Raw genomic sequence first — 17,938 nt, forward strand, 5'->3', positions numbered from 1 at the left:
GGAGGTTTACTAGGATGTAGCCTGGTATAGAAGGAAGATCTTACGAGGAAAGGCTGAGGGAACTGATGCTATTTTTGTTGGAGAGAAGAAGGTTGAGAGGTGACTTAATTGAGATGCATAAGATAATCAGAGGATTAGATAAGGTGGACAGTGGGAGCCTTTTTCTTTGGATGGTGAAGGCTAACACAAGGGGCCATAGCCTTAAATTGAGGGGTGATAGATTTAGGACAGATATCGGGGTAGTTTCTTTACTCAGATCGTAATAGGGATGTGGGAAGGCCTGCCTGCAACAGTAGTAGACACCGATGTTAAGGACATGTAAATGGGCATTGGACGTATACATGGATAATAATGGAACGATATTGGTTAGATGGGCATCACATAAATTTCATAGGTCAGTGCAACATCAAGGGCCAAAGGCCCTATACTGCGCTGTAATGTTCTCTGTTCTGTCAACCTGGTGGCAACCTTCAAGGATCTATATACATGGAAACAGAGATATCTCTGCCCATCTACACTACCAAGAATCTTATCATAAGCCCAGTACTCTTATTCCTATTGCTCCCTTCAAAGTGAATCCCCTCTCACTTTTCTGTATTAAACTCCATTTGCCACCTCTGCAGCTTTTCCAAGTCCCTCTGTAACCTGCAACATTCTTCAGCACGATCCACAACTCCACCGACCTTAGTGTTATCCGCAAATTTACTAAACCATCCTTCTATGCCCTCATCTAGGTCATTTATAAAAATGACAAACAGCAATGGCCCCAAAACAGATCCTTATGGTACACAACTAGTATCTGAACTCCAGAATGAACGTTTCCCATCAACCACGACCTTCTGTCTTCTTTCAGTTCGCCAACTTCTGATCCAAACTGCTAAATCATCTTCAATCCCATGCCTCCATATTTTGTGTAATAGCCTACTGTAGGGAACCTTTTCAAATGCACTACATAGCCGTTTTACCCTCATCCACCTGTTTGGCCACCATCTCAAAGAACTCAATAAGGTTTGTGAGGCACGACCTACCCTTCACAAAACTGTGTTAACCACCCCTAATCAACTTATTCCTCTCTAGATGATTATAAATCCTATCTCTTATAATCTTTTCTAACACTTTACCCACAACTGACATAAGGCTCACTGGTCTATAATTACCAGGGTTGTCTCTACTTCCCTTCTTGAACAAGGGGACAACATTTGCTATTCTCCAGTCTTCTGGAACTATCCCTGTAGACAATGATGACACAAAGATCAACGCCATTGGCTCTGCAATCTCTTCCCTGGCTTCTTAGCGAATCCAAGGATAAATCCCATCTGGCTCAGGGGACTTGTCTATTTTCACATTTTCCAGAATTGCTAACACCTCTTCCTTGTGAACCTCAATCCAGTCTAGTCCAGTAGCCTATATCTCAGTATTCTTGACAACATTGCATTTTTCCGGTGTGAATTCTGGCAAAAAATATTAATTATTTTTCCCTATCTCCTCAGGCACCACACACAACTCCCCACTACTATCCTTGATTGCCCACTACTATCTTTTACTTGTCATTCTTTTATTCCTGATATAACTATTGAAAGCTTTAGGGTTTTCCCTTATCCTAATTGCCAATGACTTCTCATGCCCCTCCTGGCTCTTCTTAGCTCTCTGTTTAGGTCACTCCTGGCTAACTTGTAACTCTCCTGGCTAACTGAGCCTTCACCTCTCATCCTAACATAAGCTTTGTTCTTCCTCTTGACAAAATATTCAACTTCTTTAGTTAACCATGACTCCCTCGCTCGACCACTTCCTCCCTGCCTGACAGGTACATACTTATCAAGGACATGCTGTAGCTGTTCCTTGAATAAGCTCCGCATTTCAAGTGTGTCCATCCCCTGCAGTTTTCTTCCCCATCCTATGACCCTAAATCTTGCCTAATTGCATCATAATTGTCTTTCCCCCAGCTATAACTCCTGTCCTGTGGTATACACCCATCCTTTTCAATCCCAAAAGTAAAAGTATCAGAATTATGGTCACTATCACCAAAGTGCTCACTCACCTCCAAAGCTAATATTTGGCTGGTTCATTACCCAGTACCAAATCCAATGTGGCCTCGCCCCTTGTTGGCTTGTCTACATACTATATCAGGAAACCATCCTGCACACATTGGACAAAAACTGACCCATCTAAAGTTCTCGAACTATAGTATTTCCAGGCAATATTTGGAAAATTAAAAGTCCCCCATAACAACTGCCCTGCTACTCTCACACCTTTCCAGAATTATCTTTCCTCTACATTTCTGGAACTATTTAGAGGTCTATAGAAAACTCCCAACAGGGTGACCTCTCCTTTCCTGTTTCTAACCTCAGCCCATACTATCTTGGTAGATGAGTCCTCAAATGTCCTTTCTGCCACTGTAATATTGTCCTTGACTAACAATGCCACACCTCCCCCTCTTTTAACATCTTTTCTGTTCTTACTGAAACATCTAAATCCCAGAACCTGCAACAACCATTCCTATGCCTGCTCTGTCTATGTCTCCAAAATGGCCACAACTTCGAAGTCCCAGGTACCAACCCATGCTGCAAGTTCACCCACCTTATTCTGGATGCTCCTGGTGTTGAAGTAGACACACTTCAAACCACATTCCTGCTTGCCAGTGAACTCTTGCGACCTTGAAACTTCATTTCTGACCTCACTGCTCTCAAACTCCTGGACACTGGAACTACAATTTTGTTTCTCATCCACCTGCTTAAACCCTCCCAAAGAGCATTAGCAAATTTCCCCCCAGGATATTGGTACCCCTCTGTTTCAGGTGTAGACCTTTCTGTTTGTATGAGTACCACCAAGAATGAGCCCAAACTTTCCAGGTATCCAAAACCCTCCCTCCTGCACAATCCCTGTAGCCATGAGTTCAACTCCTTTCTCTCCCTATTGTTCGCCTCGTGAGCAAATGGCACAGGCAAAAGACCAGAGATAACAACTGTTTATTCTAGTATTAAGCTTCCATCCTAGCTCCTTGAATTTCTGCCTTAAATCTCATCCCTTTTCCTCCCTATGTCATTAAAGCTTCTGGGCCTTGACTTGGGGCTGCTCCCTGTCCCCCTCAAGGATCCTGAAAACACGATCTAAGACATCACAAACCCTGGCACCTGGGAGGCAACACACCAACAGTGAGTCTCTCTTGTTCCCATGGAACCTCCTATCTATCCCCCTAACTATGGAGTCCCAAATGACTAATGCTCTGCTCATCTTCCCCCCTTCCTTTCTGAGCAACAGGGACAGACTCTGTGCCAGAGACCTGTATCCCATGGCATACCCCGAGTAAATTGTCCCCCCAACAGTATCCAAACTGGTATACTTGTTATTGAGGGGAACGGCCACAGGGGTTCCCTGCACTGCCTGTCGGTGCCCTTTCCGTCCCCTGACTATAATCCACCTGCCTTTTTTCTTTCACCTGAGATGTGACTACCTCCTGTAACTCCCTTCAATAACCCCCTCCGCCTCCTGAATGATCCGAAGTTTATCAAGCTTCAACTCCAGTTCCTTAATGTGGTTTTCGAGGAGCTGGAGTGGGGTGCACTTCCCACAGAGGAAGTCAGCAGGGACACTAGTGATGACCCTTACCTCCCACATTCTGCAGGAGGAATATTCAACTGCCCTAACCTATCTTTCCACGATTCTAAATTCCCAAACAGACTAGAAAAATAAAGATTTTAAAAAAAAACTAGTTACCTTACCAATCTGGCACATCGCACCTTTTTTTTAGAGGAGGAGGATGGGTGGGAGACACTACCTAAGTCATGTTTCTGGTAACACAACCACCCAAATATATTACTTCCCTTACTCAGCAGTCCCATGTCTGCTCCTGCTCAGCCTATTCATGAGGTAAGTGTTTGAATAATAGTGAAATTATTGGAGACGATACTTATGGACAGGATTTACTTGCATTTGGAAAAAATATTGACTTATTAGAGATAGTTAGCATGACTTTGTGTGGGGTAGGTCTTGTCTCAGATTTAATTGAAATTTGTTTGAGGAAGTGATGAAAATGATTGATAAGGTTAGCCGTAATGTGGAGGTGCCGGTGTTGAACTGGGGTGGACAAAGTTGAAAATCACACAACACCAGGTTATAGTCCAACAGGTTTATTTGAAAATATAAGCTTTGGAGCATTGCTCCTTCAACAGGTAGAGCAGCACTCCAAAACTTGTATTTTCAAATAAACCTGGTTGGTGTCTTGTGATTTTTAACTTTGGTAAAGATAGGGCAGTGAATATTATCTACATGGGCTTTACTAAAGCATTTAGCAAGGTTTCTCATTGTAGGATGATCCAGATGAATTCGTCAAACAGGATCTACAATGAATTGGTAGCTGGATACAAAATTGGCTTGGTCATAGAAGACAGAGGATGTTGTGGGAGGGTGTTTTTTTGACTGGAAGACTGTGAATTGTGGTGTTCCACAAGTATCACTGCTGGGACCTTTGTTGTATGTAATATTTATAAATGATTTGGATGAAAATGTAGGTCTGATTAGTTAATTTTCAGACAACATGTAAATTGGTAGAGTTGTGAATAGCGAGGAAGGTTCTCAAAAGGTGTACCATGATTTTGATCAGTTGGAAAGTGGGGTAGAGTGGTTGCATGTGGAATTTAATGTGGCCAAAGACAAGAAGAGTGTATACAGTAAATGTCAGGATTTTAAGAGCATAGATATACATAGAAATCTAGGTGTACAAATTCATAGCTCCCTAAAAGTGGCAACAATAGTGCATAAGATGGCAAAAAAGCATCTGGCTTGCTTGCATTCTCCATTTGGAACACTGAGTTTAAGAATTGACAAGTTATGTTCCAGCTGTAATGTATAGGTAGGCCACATTTGAAATATTGTGTGCAGTTCTGGTTTCCATACTATAGGAAGGATGTGGAGGCTTTGGAGAGGGCGCAAAAGAGTTTTACCAGGATGATGCCTGGATTGGAGTGTATTAGCAATGAGGAGAGTCTTGTCATAGAGTCATTGAGATGTGCAACATGAAAACAGACACTTTGGTCCAACTCGTCCATGTTGACCAGATACCCTAAATTAATTTAGTCCAACTTGCCAGCATTTGGCCTATGTCCCTCTAAACCCTTCCTATTCAAATACCCATCCAGATACCTTTTAAATGCTGTAATTGTACCAGCCTCCACCACCTCCTCTGACAACTCAGTCCATACACGCACTACCTTCTGTAGGATAAGGTTGCTTCTTGGATCCCTTTTAAATTCTTCCCCTCTCACCTTAAACCTATTGATTGTTTTCGCTAGATCATCAGAGACTGAGGAGCAACCTAGTAGAAACATATAGAATTATGACAGATGTGGATAGGGTGGATATAATCAGAATGTAAATGTCAATATTAGGTGCACAGATATGAGGTGAGGGGGGAAAGTTTAAAGGAGATGTGCAAGGCAAGTTTTTTTTAATGCATAGAGTGGTAGGTGCTTCCAGGGGAGGTGGTACAATGGCAACGTTTAAGAGGTATTCAGACAGACACATAAACAGGCAGGGAATAGAGGGATAAAGACCATGTGCATGCAGGTAGGATTAGTTTAGATTTGCACATTAGTCAGTGCAGACATGGTGAATTGAAGTGCCTATTCCTGTGCTGTTCTATCTTCTATGCCCCTAGCAGAAGACCTCTTTTACAACAGCTAGTCCCCTCATCATGGACAGTGCACCTCCCCCGCCCATTACAGGCACCTGGTCCCTCTCTGCCTTCCTCATTTCCACCCCACCTGACCCGAGCAAGTATTATTTCCTAACACCTATTCTTACCACTTATGAGCCGATCACTAGCAAGCTTAGGACAAAAACAGATTATCATTGGAGGGGTAGCTCCTCATAGATTTACTTTCTTCCACTTCTGTTGCCGTCATCTTTGATTGGTCTCCCTGTGAATGAATTTTACAAAGCTTTTTGCAGTCTTTTGAACTCACTGTCATCTGGTGACCCCATGCGTTTTGAACATTAGCTAAGTTAACTGTAAAATTTATCTGTTAAAGATCAAACCAGGCATGAAGGTACTGCCTTTGGAAGAACTCAGTAATCAAGAGGTGAACCAGCACCGGCCAATATTGCTAATTAATGCCAAAAGAGCAGATGGGTAAGTTACATTTCATTTAGGTACTCTAATTACATTTGAGAGGATCAAATTATTATTTCATGTTCTAAGTCTTAGAGCGAGTCACTTAGCAACCAAGATGGTTGAGCTAAAGTTTACAAATGTTAGCATTCAAAAGAGATAAGACAAGAGCTCATTGTGTTAGGTGCAAGATTACTGGCATGGATAGAGGATTGGGTGACTGGGAGAAAGCAAAAAGTAGGAATAAAGTGGATTTTCCAGGATTGCAGCTGGTGACTAGTGGAGTTCCACATGAGTCTGAGCTGAGACACCAACTATTCATGTTATACATTAATGATCTGCAGAAAGGAACTTTTAAGGTGAGGGGGAAAGATACAAAAGGGTCCAGAAGGATAATTTTTTTCACACTGAGGGTGTTGAATGTCTGGAACAGGCTGCTAGAGGTAGTGGTAGAAGAGAGTACAATTTTGTAATTTACGAAACATTTAGACAAGTACATGGATGGGATAGGTATAGAGAGATATGGACCAAATGCACACAAATAGTTTAATTGTGAAAACTGGGCGGCATGGGCAATTTGGGCCAAAGGGCCTGTTTCCATGCTGTAGATCTCTGTGACATTGTTGCTCAGTTAGGTGGATGGGTAGATAGATCAAGGAAATGGGGCAGTACAGAAAGATTTTGACAGGCTAGGAGAGTGGGCAAAGAAGTGGCAGATGGAATACAGTATGGGAAAATGTGAGGTTATGTACTTTGGAAGGAAGAATTAACGTTTCAGGTCTGGTGACTCTTCCTCAGAACTGTAACAGAGGAGTCGGGGACCAGGCCAAGATGTGATTTGTTATTAACAGCCATATTGCCACAGTTATGGCTTGTTGGGACAAGTGACGGAAGATAAAGCTAAGAATATAGTCAGCGGATATGAGTTGGGGAGTTTATGTGGAAGAAGAAATTAGGAAGGATAAGAAGCCAGTGGACTCAATGAATAAAGAACACAATGAGTTAAAATGGAGGTTGAGAAGTCAATTGGTACAGAGGCTGTGGGCAGAAAATAGCAAAAGATATTTTGGTGAGAAAACATTGATTGTACTTGGGTTGACAGTAAAGATCAGGGATTATAAACAAACAGGTGGATAGTGGAGCAAAGCAAGGTGCTCAAAGGAGGGTGAATTAGCAGAGGAGTTAGGGTATCAGACCAAGATATGATTTGTTATGAATAGCCATATTGCCAAAACAATGGCTTTGATGGGACAAGTGATGGAAGGTATTGCTATGATAGTTGCGATAGATGGAAACCTTTTAATCACCCCATATGCAGGATATCTTCCAGTGCTCTTCAATGAAAACTCCAAGAGGGAAGTAATCCATTTTTAAAAGAAAAAATCCTGCTTTAAATAGGCTTGAAGTGTTGTTTGAGAAATGGTGAATAGAATGTGATTAGGCTACACAATTTCTGGTTTGATCAGAATTCCAGCCTTTGTCAAAAGAAAACATGGTTTGAGTGTTAACATCTCCTAGATTTCATGGCAACAACATCATGGGGGTTTCTATCTTGTTCTGCCCAACCATTCATGCCTGGAGTTAAGCCAGCTAGCAAATGTCTGCGGATCAGTACCCTATCTGGTGCAGTATGACAATTTACAGTTTAGTACTGCATCTATTAAAACCTTGCACCATTAGTGTAGCTTGTAGGTTTGAGAAGACCTGCAGCAAAAAGTGAGCCAAAATTGTGGACTTGATGTCTCAGCAGAATTGCTGGTTTGCTGCCAGCAATGATCTCTCGTAATAATCCTGTCAAAGAATTTATACGTTTCCATGTACACCAAATTTACCTTCTGAGTGTCTACACTACTTTGTGACACAAACAGAGAATCAACAAAACAATAGCAGTTGATCTCAAAACCGACAGTGGTACAGAAACTCAGCAGGCCTGGAAATATTTGTAGAGTAAGAAGGCACCAGCCCCAGGGACCCATAGAGAGCTCAAAATATTAAAAACATCTTAAAATGTTCAACTCACCTATGCCTCTCAATTGGTCATCTGAAGGCTTCATTCAATCCTGGTGTTTCAGTTTCCATATTTTAAATGCTAGCATGAGTCAGTGTAATTTCCCTTAAAAAGGATCAGACTGATTTTAAGAAAAATGGTTGGTTTTATCATTTAGCACTATGCTTATTGGTCTCCTGCTAAGTGTGGAAACAGGTGCAGTGAAGCCAGCACCAAGGAGATTGCTGAGCCCTAAGTTAAAATCACAACAATGTGTTGGCAATACAAAATTTACAGGCTGTCCAGCACCAGTTGAATTGGAACTTCATGGTATTGGAGCTTTGTAAATTGTGATTCTTGCAACAAAAAGCTGAAACAGATTTCTTTTAGACTGTAATCAGAAATGAAAACATTTTTGATTGCCAGAAAATTTGTAGAATATAAGACTTTGTCCCATGTATTAAATAGCTTTCCTCAAAATTCTAACAATTTTGAAATAATATATTGTTATAATTGGTAGATTAATTTTCTCTTTCTCCTATGTGAATGAAAAGTATTGAACTTAATATCTTATTTTGTAGACATCAGATGGCAGGACTGTCTGCAGAAGAAAAACTCACTGAAACTCCGTCAGCTGCCAGTAATCGTTTCCCTTCTAGCAAAGCATACAGCAAAGATAAACCATCCAGGTTTGACTAGCTTCCTTTCATGTTACTTTTCTACAAATTTTAAAATTACTATCTTCTGGTGAGTGCTTGTGAAACTATAACTTTATCAACATTTTGGTGGTGGCAATCTGAGTTTCTAGCTTCTAAATTCTGAAACAATAATCTCATTCTCTGAGTTATGTTTCCTATTTTTCTGACTTTGTTTACTTTATTCACATGACACTAATTTTAGAACAAAACTATTACAAACACTGGAAATCTGAATTAAAAGCAGAAAGTGCCTGAAGTACTTAGCAGGTTTGGAAGCATATTTGAAGAGAGAAATCTGAGTTGAAATAACTCTCCCTCAAAACTGAAGGGTTAGAGAAATGGTAGGTTACGTGGCATTGAAAGGAGGAAGAAATATCGGAGGGAGGGTTTGGAATGGAGACTAGAGGACAGGAGATTAAATGGCAAAGATGCCATAGAATAAAAAAAGGGAATAATGTTGGTAGTAAAGTCTAAAAGCATTTACCTAGAATGGGTGTTCCAGAATAATGAACTGCTCTGTCAGAAAAGAAATACACAAAAGCTAAAATTTAAACCAGCACATAGTGAAAATACTGAATCATAGTGGGAAACAGAATTCATAATCTGAAGTTGTTGAGCTAAGTATCGAGTTAAGTGTATAAAGTGACTAATCAGAGGATGAGGTGATGTTCATTGCACTCATGTGGAGCTTCACTCAAACACTGCAACAGGCTGAGTGCAGAAGTGTGTGCAGGAGAGCATCCTTTGAATGTGAAGACTGGTATGGTGGAACATGAGGACAAAGAAAGACTCTCAGAAAGGAGGCAGGGGAGTAAAAATGTAGGAATTTGGTCAGACATACTTGAGAGCCCCACAGTAGATTGAGTGTCCTTGGTTCAGCTAGAAATGTGCCAGAGCAGATGTAATGGAAAAACTGGGAGAATGGAATGGAGTCTCTACAGGAAGCAGGAGGTTAAAAAACAAAGTGTCATCAAGGTCGCTGTGGTTTTGGTAAGCTTATAATAAAATTACTAGCCAGTCTATTCCCTGAAATGGAGAAACAGAATTGAAAAAAGCAAGAGGAGTATTGAAGATGGACCATGTTCATGTGAAGGTGAGAGAAAAGTAGCATTGTGAGCCCAACTGACGTTATTACTGGAAAAGTCAGATCATTGATTCAAATTTGACTTGATAAATCATATTTTTGGTTTTTTTTGGGCATTTTAATGAACTCGTCTTTCACTGAAATACAAGCACACAATACTTCATTTAGTTTTAACAATAACAGAAATTGATTTTGCAAAATAAATTTAAATTTAGAAATAATAAGTCAAACTTATTTACATATAACGCTTAAAGATTTTGAAATGCACAGTAAAATACAATACTATTAATCTTAATAGTATCCTTTTATAATTCCCATCTCTATCACAGCTATGGGGTTTAACTTAAGAGGTACTTTAGTTCCCTATCTTATAGCATCTTTCTTGAGTCTTCATACATTGAGTGTAGATTTTCTCAGCTTCAAATAACCCTTCAAAATTCCCTTCTGACCCGAAATTTTCAAACTCAGTTCATTACACGGAGGTAACTCATTTCTTCCTTCATCAGGAGAAACTGTTTTACATATCCAGCTTCAATCATGATCTCTGCAAACTAAAAGTTTTTTCAAGAAATTAATTTTTTCCCAAGCCCCCAAAATAAACATTCCTAACTGTTCTAACTGGAGCCCAATGCCCAACTGTTCATTGTATTTGCTCATAAAACTCACTCAATGAAAAGAAAATCCCATTACTCCAAGGAGTCTCTCTGTCACACCATATTTTCAAAGAAATCACTATAGCTATAGAAATAGCACAGACATTTTTACATAAGCTGAGAATCACATACAAGCTATTGTTACCCATGATACCAAAGTGCACTCAATACATTTTATTCTTCCACACCTCCCACTATACGTACTTTCTTGTTACGCAACTCAGGTGGAGGGAATGTGCTTGGCAGTGGAGCATGTTAGCCTGAGGGCTTTTGTTGGGTAACCCAGGCTGCTTGTGGCTGTACGTGCCAGACATGCCGAGGGTATCTTTGCCAGAGACAAGTTCACCACCATTGCCCCTCAAATTGAATGCAAGTGTCAGGGGGGACCAGACAAGATGCAGGTAAATGGCTCAGTCACATCTGCAGTGTCCTGAGTGGAAACTTGCTGAGGGACTTGGTATGTGCTTCATCGACCAGATGGGTGCATTCTGACTCTTTGTGAGAAAGGAGCACCTTGAACTGAGATCAAGGCTCCCTGAACCCTTGTCATTATGCCTTCAGTTTTGATGATCATTGGATGGGGCAATGGAGTGCAGTTTTGTCCATGTCCCCTGCAGCCCCAAAGGTTTTCCATGGTAGCCACTAACCTGGCCATGGGGGCAACTAGACAGTTGCATGATGCGCTACAGTGGTGCAGCTTCTGGGCAATGAGCGCCATTGCATCCAACATACCTGTTCCTTCCTTTACATTTGGATGAAGTCCATGATTTATGATACCACTGGCTTCAGTACTACCTGGGCTGAGCTGATGCCTGGTCTCTGGCAGCCCTGAGTGCCAGTGACTTAGCTCCAGTGTTGGCCGTGGAAGACATGTCCTGTCAGAATGAGGTGCCATCCAGCTTAACATTTCCACTGAGATGCCAGTATTTGATCTGGTGGGGGTGCAAGCCTCACTGATGCTTTCTTTGAGGTCTCAGCACTGTCATCCTAAGAGATCAAGAATGTGGCTTCTGCAGCAATCAGGTGTTTCTCTGCAGATGTCATGTAGAGGCTGGCTGTACCTGCAAGACATAAGGGAGCGAAGGCATCATGGCTAGTGGTCAGAAGTGGTGTACAATGAATGACAGAGTGATTGCCTGGTTAATTTTAAGAGTAGCAGTGATATACAGTGTGATACTTATTTGTTGGGACGTAGATATCTCTGCATCCCACAGTAGCAGTCCCAGACTTCTACAAGGCCAAGGATTCTTTCCTCACAGGGTCTAAGGAGCCCAATGTCGGGCACCCCATCCCAACTTAGAATCATAGCATCATAGAGATGTACAGCATGGAAACAGACCCTTCATTCCAACCCGTCCATGCCGACCAGATATCCTAACTCAATCTAGTCCCACCTGCCAGCGCCCGGCCCGTATCCCTCCAAACCCTTCCTATTCATATACCCATCCAAATGCCTCTTAAATGTTGCAATTGTACCAGCCTCCACCACTTCCTCTGGCAGCTCATTCCACCCTCTGTGTGAAAAAGTTGCCCCTTAGGTCTCTGTTATATCTTTCCCCTCTCACCCTAAACCTATGCCCTCTAGTTCTGGACTTCCCTATCCGATCCATGCTCCTCATAATTTTGTAAACCTCTATAAGGTCACCCCTTAGCCTCCAACGCTCCAGGGAAAACAGCCCCAGCCTGTTCAGCCTCTCCCTGTAGCTCAGATCCTCCAACCCTGGCAACATCCTTGTAAATCTTTTCTGAACCCTTTCAAGTTTCACAACATCTTTCCGATAGGAAGGAGACCAGAATCGCACGCAATATTCCAACGGTGGCCTAACCAATGTCCTGTACAGCCACAACATGACCTCCCAACTCCTGTACTCAATACTCTGACCAATAAACTTGTACAGCCTTGCTGTGTGCTCTTATGGATATCTTCTCCCAAAATGACAGAAAGGTGAGGGGAAGGGGATATGAGAGATAACATTGGATGGCATGACTGTGGGGAAAGGTAGTGAGGAAGCAGTGCAGAGGGCATGCACAGCTTGCAGTACAGGAGACTGGGGAAGGGGAAGGAAAGTGAGTGAGGGAAGATGCTGCATATGTTACACCTCATTGTGATAGCATGCTGGGAATCAAGCCCAGCTATTGCTGGAGGCTTTACAAAGTTAAAGATTTTTAAAAGTACATGGAAGGCTCCAATTTATTCATCTTTTAGATTCGGTGTTGACAGGAAGCAGGAACTAGGTTTTTGTACTTAGCCAGAATTGCTACTCATTACAAATATTCAAAAAGGGAGCAAGGGATAAACCAGGAAACTACAGACTGGTTTTCTAAGAGGTGACCAGATGTGTAAATGAGGACATTGCTTTTGATGTAGCCTATTTGGATTTCAGCAAGGCTTTTGATAAGGTCCCACATGGAAGACTGAAAGCAAATGTATGTCACTCCCTCCTTCTGGTGGCAGTGTCATCGAGGCAGCTACCTCTGTTATGTCCTTCTCTGATTCAGAAGACTTGTTAGTGTTTGACGGAGAGGGTGAATCCACAGGTTCAGGCAGCCTTTCCAAATGTTCTTAGGGGCAGGGCATATTTTGCTCATGCACTATTTGAGGATTCACAGCTTTCATATGGTCCACATACTTACTCAGGACTGTCACACCCATGCAAACGTTTTACATCACTGGTCCTGAGCTCATGTCGACCATGCCTCTTACCCATGCAGGGCCATTTCCAGGATCCTAACACCAAATTTGGTCCCTTCATCAAACTGTCTTTCTCACTTAGTGGAGTCTTGTGTCTAGTATTGGCATCACTGATGCTGTTACATTTCTGGCTGGTAAATGATGACCCATAATCTATGGCCAACACTTCCAGGGCTCCATGTGTTGAAACGGTGTGCGCAGTTTTTCTCTTGTCATCCTAGTGTTTGAAAGAATGGATGCTATGCACATCCAGTGACTTTAAGTGGTATCTACAATGCCTAAGAATATTGAACCCATGAAAGGATCAGCGTAGGTGATGTGCAACTGGGTCCAAGATTTATCTAGGGGAGCTGCTGGAGGTAATTTTTGACCTTTATTGATATTCTGGGCACAGCACCACCAATGCAGTTAGTTCTGCATCCAAGGCTGGCCACCAGACATAACATCTTACCAACATCTTCATTTTAGAAATCCCTGGATGGCCGCAGTGGAGTTCAGCCAGTGTTTGCCAGTGATTTTGCTCAGGACAATCACTCTTGTTCCCTGTAACAATATGCTATCCATAACCCTGAGCTGGTCTCTCTGGGTCCAAAAAGTTGTGACAGCCCTCTGGATTCTCCCATTAATACCAGTTATCTTAGTTTTGAAAAGAATGGATCTTTCTGCATTCAAAGTCTGCTGTAACTGGGAGCATGTGATATCCTTACAAACTCTTCCATTGGGGGCACCACCGGTGGTGTATCTGCTACTCAGCCTCTCCAATGATATTCCAACGTGTAATTATATACAGTTAGTATTAGAGTCAATTGCTGAATGTAGCCTGAAGCTATGGACAGCACTGCCTTGTCCTTTTTAAGCAGGCCAAGGAGGAGTTTGTGGTCCATGATTATCACAAATTTTCATCCATAAAGTTATTGGTGAAACTTCCTAACTCCAAATAAAACCGCCAATCCTTCCTTTTCCATCTGGGCATATTTACACTCTACATTAGCTAATGTCCTGGATGCACACGCTGTTTGGCTTTGCTCTCCATTGGGCTACCTATGAGCCAATACCACCCCAATGTCATTGAGGGAGTTATCTCATATCAATACCAGATCTTTCTTGGGATCATAATGTGCCAACATCTTAGAGAAAGATTGTTGTTTCTTTACGTTATTGAAAGCTACGGCTTGATTATGCAACCATTTCCAATGTTGACTTTTTTTAAGGAGTTGATGCCAGGATGGATGCCATGTTTTGTATAATAATTTACTAACCCAAAAAATGACCTAAGCTCCTGGACAGATAAGGCAGTTAGGGCACCTTTGATTGCCCTCACTTTATCTTCCAACAGGTGTAATCCAGTCTTGTTGACTCTGTAGCCCAAGTAAGTCACACACATTTTTCCCCTCATTAGATGTCCACCTGCCTTGGAAAATACCTTAGGACTATATTCAAGTTCTCTAAATGTTCGTTATTAGCTTTCCCTGTTATTAGGACATCAACTGGGTAAACGGCAACCTGGGGTAGATCTTTCAAAATGTTCTTCATTGTCTACTAAAAATTTGTATAGCTGATGATACCCCAAATTTCTGTCTTGTATGTTGGTACAAACCATTATGGGTATTAATTGGAGCATCTTTCTGGGAATCCTGGTCTCAACAAAATTGCAAGTAAGCATGGCTGATATCCTACTTCGTGAAGGACAGCCCACCCCCCAGATTTGTATATAAATCCTCTATCTGAGGGATTGGGTATTTATCAAGCTGTGAAAAGTGCTTTACCATATGTTTAAAGTCTCCACTGAGATGAACTGACCCATTGAACATCAAAATTGGTGCAACCACTGCTGTGCATTCTATATATTGGACTAGTTTGATGGTTTCTTCACTTTCCAGCCTTCTGATTTCTGTCTCTGTGTTTGCCATGAGGCAAAACGCAGTGGGCAAGCCTTGCAGAATCGTGGAATTGTTTCCTGGTCAACATGGAAGGTGACCTTGGCTTCTCTGATAGTATCTAGACATTCCTGGAAGACTTCCAGATATCTAATTAGGACTTTACTCAGGCAGCCATTTTCTATTTGAAAAATCCAGGTGAATCTCTTGCAATTAATTTAGACCCATCTAACTTGGGCTCAAGCCTTTTACCACAATCACTGGTAACTGAACCAGCTGCTTTGTATAAGAGACTGGAACCAAAATTATACCTTTCACCTGTAAAGATTTCACAGAATAGGTTCTCAGCCTAGCTGAAGTCTTGCGCAAAACTAAAGGGTGAAGTCCAGAAAGAATTTTATTAGAAACTATTTCTACAATCACCGATACAGCTGTACTGGCATCGACCTCCCAGAGAACTGAATGACCATTTAATCAGTCGTATACCTTGATTTTAATTTGTTTCTGGCTTTTGTGTTACTAAGCAATTAAACTGTTCTAAACCAGATATAAGTGGACCTTCCAAGGTAGACATTTCCTGGACTTCCTCCTGGATATCAGCCTTAGACTTATCTCCTTAGTTTAGGTCTCACAGGATTCTTTTACTGTCATGAGTCTGCATACTTACAATAACTACAGTGGCTTGTTGGCTAGGATACTGAAGAAAGATTTAACTGTTTGACCAAGGCTTGACTTGGTTTAGGGGTTTTGCTGTGGACTGCCCTAGAGCCTCTCTTATCAAGATATGTCCTGTGTGAGGCTGTACAATTGACTGCACACAAGTAGTGTTCCCTAAGCTCAGACTGGTGAGGGTGTCCACTTCCATCGGAATATCCTACCACTCACCTACTCCACTTGCCAGATTTTCTGATGATAAAGCCAGTTGGAACACTTGTTTGAAGTCCAGTTGAATTTTGACTTTTAGGCATTTTGCATTGTTACATCATTAAGCCCACATACAAATGGTCTCTAAGCATCCATTAAGTGTTAAACTAAAGTCACAGGCTTGTGCCAGTTATCTTAAACTAATCAAAAATCCTGATATGGATTCCCCTGTTTCACGAATTGCCAAGGAAAAGTGATATTACCTTAGAACTAGAGGAGGTTTGGAGTCATAATATTCCTAAAGTATGTCTCAATCCTTGTAAGGTTTCATTATCTGGTGCCACAGAGAAAGTTAGGCTCGCGATGACAGAAAAGTCTGCAATTCCACAGGGTGTCAGGAGAATTACACATTGTTTTTCATCTGCTGGAATGTTGTTTGCCTAGTCCAATACTGGGCCCAATCCTCAACGACAGGGTCAAACAAGTCAAGCTTCCCAAACAAAGATATGATGTAAGAAATGCTTACCCCAACTCAAAGATGACTGTTGCTAGTGAGTTTCTTCAGGATTGTAGTTTACTCTTGTCACCAGTGAAATAACTGCACAGAAGCTGATATCCCATCTCTACATTTACACATGAACAGTCCTTCACTTTGGTACTGCTTCATTTAAAATGTCAGTATCTCTGTTTTGGTAGATCCTGCCATTGAGCGATTAGTCACCCTTGAATCTATTATCACTCCCGAAAGCCTGAATCATAGAAGTCCTTTGGAAAAGCCTAGCTGCTGAGTTTCTCCAGCACTTTGTTTTCACTTCAAAACATAGGCATCCATTGTATTTTGACTTGATTGCAAGCAGAACTAGAATTTATCATTAATCTATTGCTGTCAACAATTCTGCATTGACAGGAAATTTAACTATCACCTTTTATCATCACTTAACAGACTTTGGCCCATGGGAATTTTTTTTCCCCTTTTTTGCCTTTTATAAAAGAGACTTTTTTTGTGTTGTGAGTGGTATTTGATGAGATTAAAGGGATATAGTTCTAATTCCAGATCATTACGTGTTAATCAGTAATTGTGACTTGCTCCAAGTTTTTTCATTATAAACAGATTATTTTGAATCATGAAAGAACCTGAGCCAACGTTTCTATTATTCCCTGCAGCAATATATAAAAGTGAAATTGGCCATTTTGGTAATTGAAACAACAAACTCACACCAGTGATGTGACAGGTGGAGCAATGGGGCCTTTGCCTCCCATCATAGTTGTAACACTTCCTGACTTGACCAGCTCAGTCAGTGGTGGTGCTACCAAGTCACTCTTGGTAATGGACATTGAGTTCCCACCCCCAGATTATACTCCATGCCCTAGCTTCCCATGTTGAGAATTCTGAGGATAACACCCTCCTGATTGTATACTGCTGTACCTTTACCTCTGCTGGTTTTGTCCTACAATGGGATGGAACATACCCAGAAATGATGTTGATGGTGTCTGGGACAATGTCTGTAACATATGATTCTGTGAGTATGGCTGTTTTTGACTAGTGTCCCCACTTCGGCACCAGCCCTGGATGTTAGTAAAGAGGACTGTGCAGGGACAGTAGGTTTCCAATGTCGTTTCCAGTCGTAGGGTTGCCAATATTGTTTCCAGTCTCTAGGTTGATGCAACTCAGTCCATCCAACTTCATTTCATTCAGGGCAGTTGAGTCATTTTTCTCGTTCTGAAGTCATTTTTATGCTAGAGCAGGCAAAGACAATAGATTTCTTCCCCAAAGGACATTAGCGATCCACATGAATTTTTATGGTAATGGTTACATTATCACAATTAGACGAGTCTTAATTCCAGATTTCATTAAATTCACATTTCAACATATGATTTGACTTCATGTCCCCAAAAGTTTAGCCATTAGTGACATTACCACCTCACCACAGCCTCCCCTGATGCAAGAAGTTTAATTGCCAAGCACAAATGGTCATG

General features: G+C 41.5%; 1 protein-coding gene across 1 annotated transcript in view; it reads left to right on the forward strand.

Moving 5' to 3' along the window:
• Positions 1-17,938, forward strand: part of armc3 (armadillo repeat containing 3) — a 194,467-nt gene that overhangs the window by 136,493 nt on the left and 40,036 nt on the right. Inside the window, exons 14-15 of the mRNA XM_072575964.1 lie at positions 6,027-6,127; positions 8,675-8,782. Of these exons, the coding sequence (XP_072432065.1) occupies positions 6,027-6,127; positions 8,675-8,782 (209 nt within the window). The remainder of the gene's footprint in view (positions 1-6,026; positions 6,128-8,674; positions 8,783-17,938) is intronic.

The sequence above is a fragment of the Chiloscyllium punctatum genome, chromosome 8 (assembly GCF_047496795.1).
Source record: "Chiloscyllium punctatum isolate Juve2018m chromosome 8, sChiPun1.3, whole genome shotgun sequence".
Lineage (NCBI taxonomy): Eukaryota > Metazoa > Chordata > Chondrichthyes > Orectolobiformes > Hemiscylliidae > Chiloscyllium > Chiloscyllium punctatum.